At 45.6% G+C, this 6,716-nt stretch overlaps 1 protein-coding gene across 1 annotated transcript in view; it reads right to left on the bottom strand.

Moving 5' to 3' along the window:
* The window catches only part of CHRNA3 (cholinergic receptor, nicotinic, alpha 3 (neuronal)), a 7,218-nt gene extending 5,182 nt beyond the window's left edge, over nucleotides 1–2,036 (bottom strand). The window contains 1 exon segment of the mRNA XM_009994502.1: nucleotides 1,982–2,036. Within this exon segment, the coding sequence (XP_009992804.1) occupies nucleotides 1,982–2,036 (55 nt within the window).
* Between the last annotated feature and the right edge of the window lie 4,680 nt (nucleotides 2,037–6,716).

Below are 6,716 nucleotides of genomic sequence, written 5' to 3'. Positions count from 1 at the left end.
GGGCTGAGCGGCCGCGGGGGCCGGCGCAGCCCCGGGGGCAGCAGCGGCCCGTGCGGGGCTGGGGAGGGGGCACTGCCGCCTTTGGTACCCATCCTGCGGTGTATTCACTGCTTAGCATCCGTGTGATGCGCGGGGAAAGGCCGAGCCTCTCCTGCGTGGGCAGTAGTGTGTCATGACTGGCACTCGCTTAGGCAGGGAGAGGAAAAGCAGTGAAGGGCGATGCTGAGACAGTTTTTCTCATGTGCATCTTTGCAAACGAGTTAAAAAAATACTTTTGGGGAGTTACTGGAGAATTGGAGGTGCAAAAGTATTCCCCTAGTTCCTGAGACCTGCTGGGTCTGCAGGAGTGTGGAGCAGAGGAAGGGAAAAGTGTAACCTGACAGAGCAGGCAGCTTGTGGGCTGTGGGAGTGTTTTGCAATAGGAGGATTCCCAGGACATGAGAACTCTGCTTTCTAACCTGAGTCATGGTTACGTGATTATAGTGATGATAAAGCCTGCTTGTTAAAATATTTAAAAAAAAAGGATTAAAAATCGATTAGCCATTATATTCAAAGACTTTTCAGCAGATTCTAATAATTGCCCATTTATTATTCTAAATAAGTTTTATCTGTAGTATATTCCTGTTGTCTGTTTTGCCACTGGTAACTGCTGTTCATGGTGTCTTGTGGCTGGCAGAAAAGCTGCACATTCAAATTTTTGAACCAGGTGTTTCAAGTGTTTTGGGATGAGGTGTGAGAACTTGTATTTCACACGACATCTTTACTCCTGGAACTAAGTAGGCAAGTCTATCCTGAGAGTCAGGTACTACTTAAAAGCCAGTGGCCTTTTATTTTTAGAGACTCTCTCTCAAACTCTTTCTGGACAGCACATCCTCAAGCACTGCAACTGAGGGGGGTAAAGAAGGCCTAATTTGTCATTTATGGATGACACTGTGAATTTGGCCAAGGCACAGTCTGTTGAACATACTCTACAGTTCCTTTGAAACACAAATATGAATGAAAGATATTTGTGAGGACATGTTTCTTTCTTGGCAGTCAGCTGTTTTTCAGCAGAGTAAAAGATGGGAAGCAGAAGTATTTACAGGGGACTGATCTGTGGTGTTTCACAAAGCAGGTGTTTATGATCTTTGTAGTAGCTCCCCCCTCCCTAAGACAGGAGGGTCCCCCTCATGTGAAAATGTACTCAGCTAAAACCTCCTTCCCCTACCCCACATCTTCTTTTTTGCCTGGAGGGCAATTTTGTTTTCAGATTAGTGAAATCATTCAAGCCCACTTGCTAACTAAAAACAAACCACATTTCTTTCACACTTTTTAACTGCTAGCCTTGACCTTGTTACTTATCGATACTTCATATCTCCCAGTTCAAGATTTCCTGGTATAAACACTCCCAGATATTTTAGGTGAATCATTGTAAAGCCAGGTCTTAGCAATTTTCTATTGCAGTCAATCCCAAATTGCCATCCTTTTACATGTTACCAGCACTGTCATTAAATCTAGTATTCACTTTATCTAGAGAACTGCATAATGGGTTGGGTCGGGGTTTTTTACGTACATGTCTTGGTGCTTTCCATATCTGCAGAGAGAAGGTGCACTGTTTGCAGCACAGATCTAAAGCTGTTTAATATTGTCATTTTCTTGTGGTCTTCTCTACAACATGCAAACCCACACCTTTACATGTAAGGTGCTTTACCTTCTTAATGTTGAAATGGCTTTGTGTGTCCTGCTTGGCATTTCAAATCAGGACTACTTAACTATTTTACAAGGAGAAATTAAAAAAAAACAACAACAACCAACAACAACAAAACAATAACCCAGCAAACTATGTAACAAAAAGAGCTTTACTAGGATTCTTTACGTTTATCAGTTACTTTGGAGCGAGCTTCAGCACTTCTTAAAAATAATTTACACCAAAGCCATCTCCTGTTCTCCTCTTCAAGCCCCCCTTCACCGACAAAGAATAAACAAAGTAAGGATCACTCACCTTGACAGAGAAGGCAAACGGCAGCAGTTAAAAGGAGAGCCTGCGTGCTCTCCATGTTGTTTGAATTACTGCCTGTCGGCGGAGGCTGTTGAAGACGAGCCTGGCTGCCAGGACTGTACGAGCATGGGAAGTACTGAGAGCTCTGCTCCTCCGATGCGTGAAACGCCTGGAAGCAGCAGATGGCAGGACCCTGAACAGTTCTGCGCAGTGAGCTCCCATTAGGTTTGCTGTGCTGCCCCCTTTCTAGCTACCCAGGCTGTCAGAACACCGAGAACAGCAAACAAATTGCAGACAAAACAGATGTTATTGTAGGCAAAGAGCAGTCTTCTGGCAAGGATAATAGGCAAGAGTCCTTAAACGGGTGCATAAATGAACCTGGTAATTTGACGATGCTAAAGATTTTTCCAGTCAGCTCCTGTGCAGGAGGATCCTTCTTTATCAGAAGCTCATGCCACACTACTAGGAGAAGTTTAATTAATAAAGATCGTGTAATTGAATTGTGCTGAAATGGATATTGATGTTAGGAATGCCTGATTTAGCAGTGAGCTGAGAACATGGGACCCGAAGTTCCAATGATGCTGTTAATGTTGAGGGATGTTTTCCTGTCTGTGTCTCATTTTGCAAGTGCAGGTGCAAGGTGCTTGACTGTATAAAAGGTGGTGCTGTTCCCAAGAGTAATTAAAGGCGTGTCCAGCTGTTGCCAGGATCAAAGTCCAGAGTGATATGCATAGCAGCCAGGGGCTGGGGAGTGCCAGGGGTTGGAGCTGGAGACCAAACTTGACCAAAGCTCTTCAGAATAGCTGTCTTTGGACTGTTCCTGCTTTCATGGGTTAGAGAGATGAAAATTGGGAAGAAGAATAAGAGCATAGGATCCCAGATTGATCCCACAAAACCTTATTAGGGGAAAGGAGATGAGGGAGAACGAGAAGTTGTGTGTGAAGTTCAATCTTAAAATCATTATTTGCAAAGTGGCTTATTCCCCAAGTTTCCTTGCTCAGTTTTATGTAATTTTTTGGCCCCCTCTTTGTAGGACCAGGTGATGCAGGGCTCCCACGTGCAGTGGTTGTTGCACACACCTGAGCAGTCTGTGCGGAGGGAGGAGCAGGAGGGGAGAAAAATGTTTCATTCCACCCTCATTTTTGGAGATGATGAAAGGGAAGCCCTGTGGGACAGCAGGCTGCGTCCCATAGGAGCTTCACTCCCTGCTGTCAGGGAAGGATAACTGATGACCCCATTTGGCACTGTGTTAGGAGGTAGCACTGGGAGAAAGAGCACCAGACTGGGCCCAGCTCAGCTGCTCTTGGCACAGAGCTTTTTTTATCTTGTTTGCCTTGTCTCTCAGAGCATCATTTACTCCATCCCCAGACACATGCCCTTATGATAATGTCTGTAATTCTATTATCTTGGAGGAAATAGGCTTTACTGTCCATGATTTAATTTCTTTTTTTTCCAGAGAACTTGGCAGCTTGGTCTTTTACCTTAACCCTTTGTGGATATATTTTTTTGCCTTTCTAAGGCTTTGAGACTAGATGTTTTCCCTTTCTGCCTTTCCATGGATAAGAAGCATTATAACTGAGATTTTTTTATTATTATTTTTTAGTCCCAACTAGAAATGATCTAAAGCTTCAAAGATACATCATAACCTGTGTTCCCCTGAAGTCAATTAATAATTTGGAAACATCTGATCTGCATAGGCAGCAAAGAGCCATTGCATCAAGAGCTACAGGTATTTTAGCTTAATTTTCCTAGTTACTGAGACTTTCAGTGGTGTTTGTCTGCACAGATATTTTATTTTTAAGATCACATGCTGGACCTCCTGGTCCTGGTGACTCCTAGTGAAGTCAGCTCAGGCTTGAGGCAGGACTATTTCTATGGCTAGGGAGAGTGATGTGGTAAGAACATGTCACCATGATTGCATTGCAAAATTAAATAGAAGAATAATTTTTATGGGTAGGGAGAAGTTGATCTACCCAAGTTGATCTGCAGTGACAAACCATGTAGCCTTTGCTTTTTAATAAGCATGCCACTTGTAGTAGTGCTTTGATTTGATAGGAGTTAGTAGGATCAAAGCTTAATCAACTCAAGTGATGAGGAAAATAGTATTTTCCACCTTGGTCTTGGGTATTGATACTGCCTCTATCAAAAGCCAGCACTCCTGGGCTGTATCACAAGTAGTGTGGCCAGCAGGTCGAGGCAGGTGATCCTTCTCCTCTGCTCTTGTGAGTCCCCAGCTGGAGTCCTGTGTCCTGTTCTGGAGCTCCCAACATAAGAAGGACGTGGAGCTGTTGGAACGAGTCCATAGGAGGCCATGGAGATGATCCCAGGGCTGGAGCAGCTCTGCTCTGGAGCCAGGCTGGGAGAGTTGAGGCTGTTCAGCCTGGAGGAGAGAAGGCTCCAGGGAGACCTGAGAGCACCTTCCAGTGCCTGAAGGGGCTCCAGGAAAGCTGGGGAGGGACTTTGGACAAGGGCAGGGAGGGAGAGGACGAGGGGGAATGGTTTTAAGCTGGAAGAGGGGAGATATAGATTAGATATTAGGGAGAAGTTCTTCAGTGTGAGGGTGGTGAGACACTGGAACAGGTTGTCCAGGGACGTTGTGGAAGCTCCATCCTTGGCAGTGTTGAAGGGCAGGTTGGATGGGGCTTGGAGCAGCCTGGGCTGGTGGGAGGTGTCCCTGCCCATGCAGGGGGTTGGATCTAGATGATCTTTAAGGTCCGTTCCAACCCAAACCAGTGTGTGGTAGTTTGATTCTTGTTTGCAGTGGCTGCAGGGGTGCAGAAACAGTCCCAAATAAACTCACCTGGAGGCAGATGGTACATGTGTGTGGTGGTGGTACTTCTGTGTGTTCTGGCAGACGACATGATTGGTCAGGGTTAAGGAGTCTTCTAGTGGTAAGGAATGGGAATGGAGCTTCCCTGTCTGGCAGGGAAGCAGGGGCTGGTTGCACACTGCCATTGAGAAACAGTTTTAGTGAAAAATACATTTTGAGTTATCTCTTTTCCTACTGTAAAAGACCCTGAAAAGTAGAATTGTTGCAGTTTATTTTGTACAATGATCATGTTCATATTAGCCTGCAAGGTGAAATTTTTTATGTTTCCTTTTCTCCAGAAATCTTTTATTTTTGAAATTTTTTTAAAAAATAAAAAAATTAAAGCAAGATTTGACAAGTTAAACCAGGAACAGACCCATGTATTATGTAGGTGGACCTGCTGAGGGTTAGGCAAAAATAGCACTTCCCATTTTTAAACCACAGTTTTAGGTTAATTTTTTTCAAAATTTTGTGAATTTGGGTGGAATTTTCCATTCTGAAGTTTGCTATGGATTGAATTATTTCTGGAAACTTTAAAGAAATACATTGGTGGTTTCCAAGGACATAACTAGGGAAGAGTATCTTCCTTCACTTGTGATTGAAAAAGGAGTAAGTTTGCCACAGTGTATGGAAAGCACCAGAAGCCACCGTGTCCTGGATGAGGAGCTCTAGCTCTGCAGGGCTCTCCCTGGGGCCAGGGATGTGCCTTTTGCAAGCATGGTTGGGTTTGTCAGGTCTGAGGCCTTCATCTGCCTGTTACTCTATGTTAGCTGCTTGCTGAGCTGCCAGATCCTTTCTAGAGCTTTAGTCTGTGCTGGGGATAATTCTGCTGAAGGCTGCAGTTACAGAGCCAAGTGTTATCAGTCATTACTGCTCATAAAGATAAGCCCAGCCAGGAGATTGGAGTACTGGAGGCCTCCTTTCAGTTGTCTTCAGGCAGTGAGGGGAAGGACAATAATACTACTACTAAGGGTCTGGAGAGATGAGTAATGATTGATAGGAGGATAAGAGCAAGACACAGCCAGAAGTGTTGTTGCTGGGTGAGAAGAGCAGAGAGAGGGGCCTCTGCTCTGCACAGCTCCAGTGTCAGCCGGGCAGGCTGCAGGCTCTGTGGCTGACTTGCTGCATCCTTGGTAGCTTGGCCTGGTGAGTAGCTCTCCCTTCTGCCCTGCAGGGTGTGTAGTAGCTCGCAAAAGCGTTTAAGTCTGTGCTGACGTCTGTGCTGCCTCTTTCACATTCACTGTTCAGGGTTATTGCTGGATTTAAAGGGGCTTAACCTTTACACTGTGCAGTGCTGGCAGCTGCTCTGGCTTCTCTTTGGCCTCTCTGTAAGCAGAAAAAGCTGCTTAGCAGCTGGGGCAGCATGTGCATGTGTGCTTCTGATGTTCTGTGCCATGTCAGCTCCGCATGTAACTTAACACAGTGCAGCATCTCTCTGCATAGGTGAAGGCACCCCTCTCTTCTTGGGGAGCTGCCTGTGCCCCATGTCATCTCACAGCTGTTGTTTCAGCTGAATGAAGAGAAATAGCTCTGCTGTCTAGGTTTGAGAAGAAGAAGACAACATTTGAGGTGCGAGCATATTTGACCCATTTAAACTTTACACTGCCCACCAGTAACCATGGGAAGTATTCAAAATGATTAATGGAGATTACCAGAGCATTGCAACCCTCCTGGAGAGAATGTGGCAGCTTCTGTGGTCACAGGGCACAGCTGCATCAGTAGGGCTGTCCTGCAGTCATCTTCACCTTCTTGCCATGTCTGCAGCAATGGACACAGCTACAGTGCATGGAGGAAGGAGAAGGGAAGGGAGGATGGCAGTGTTACAGCCACACCTTGTTCCAGCAGGACTGGAGGAGATGCTGCAGCTGCTCACGTAGCCTCACCAGCCCTCCTGCTGCTGCTCTGGCATTGAGCCTCTTCCAGGTGCCA

The sequence above is a fragment of the Chaetura pelagica genome, unplaced genomic scaffold, assembly GCF_000747805.2.
Source record: "Chaetura pelagica isolate M959 unplaced genomic scaffold, ChaPel_1.0 scaffold222, whole genome shotgun sequence".
Lineage (NCBI taxonomy): Eukaryota > Metazoa > Chordata > Aves > Apodiformes > Apodidae > Chaetura > Chaetura pelagica.
This window is presented reverse-complemented; position numbering and strand designations above follow the sequence as displayed.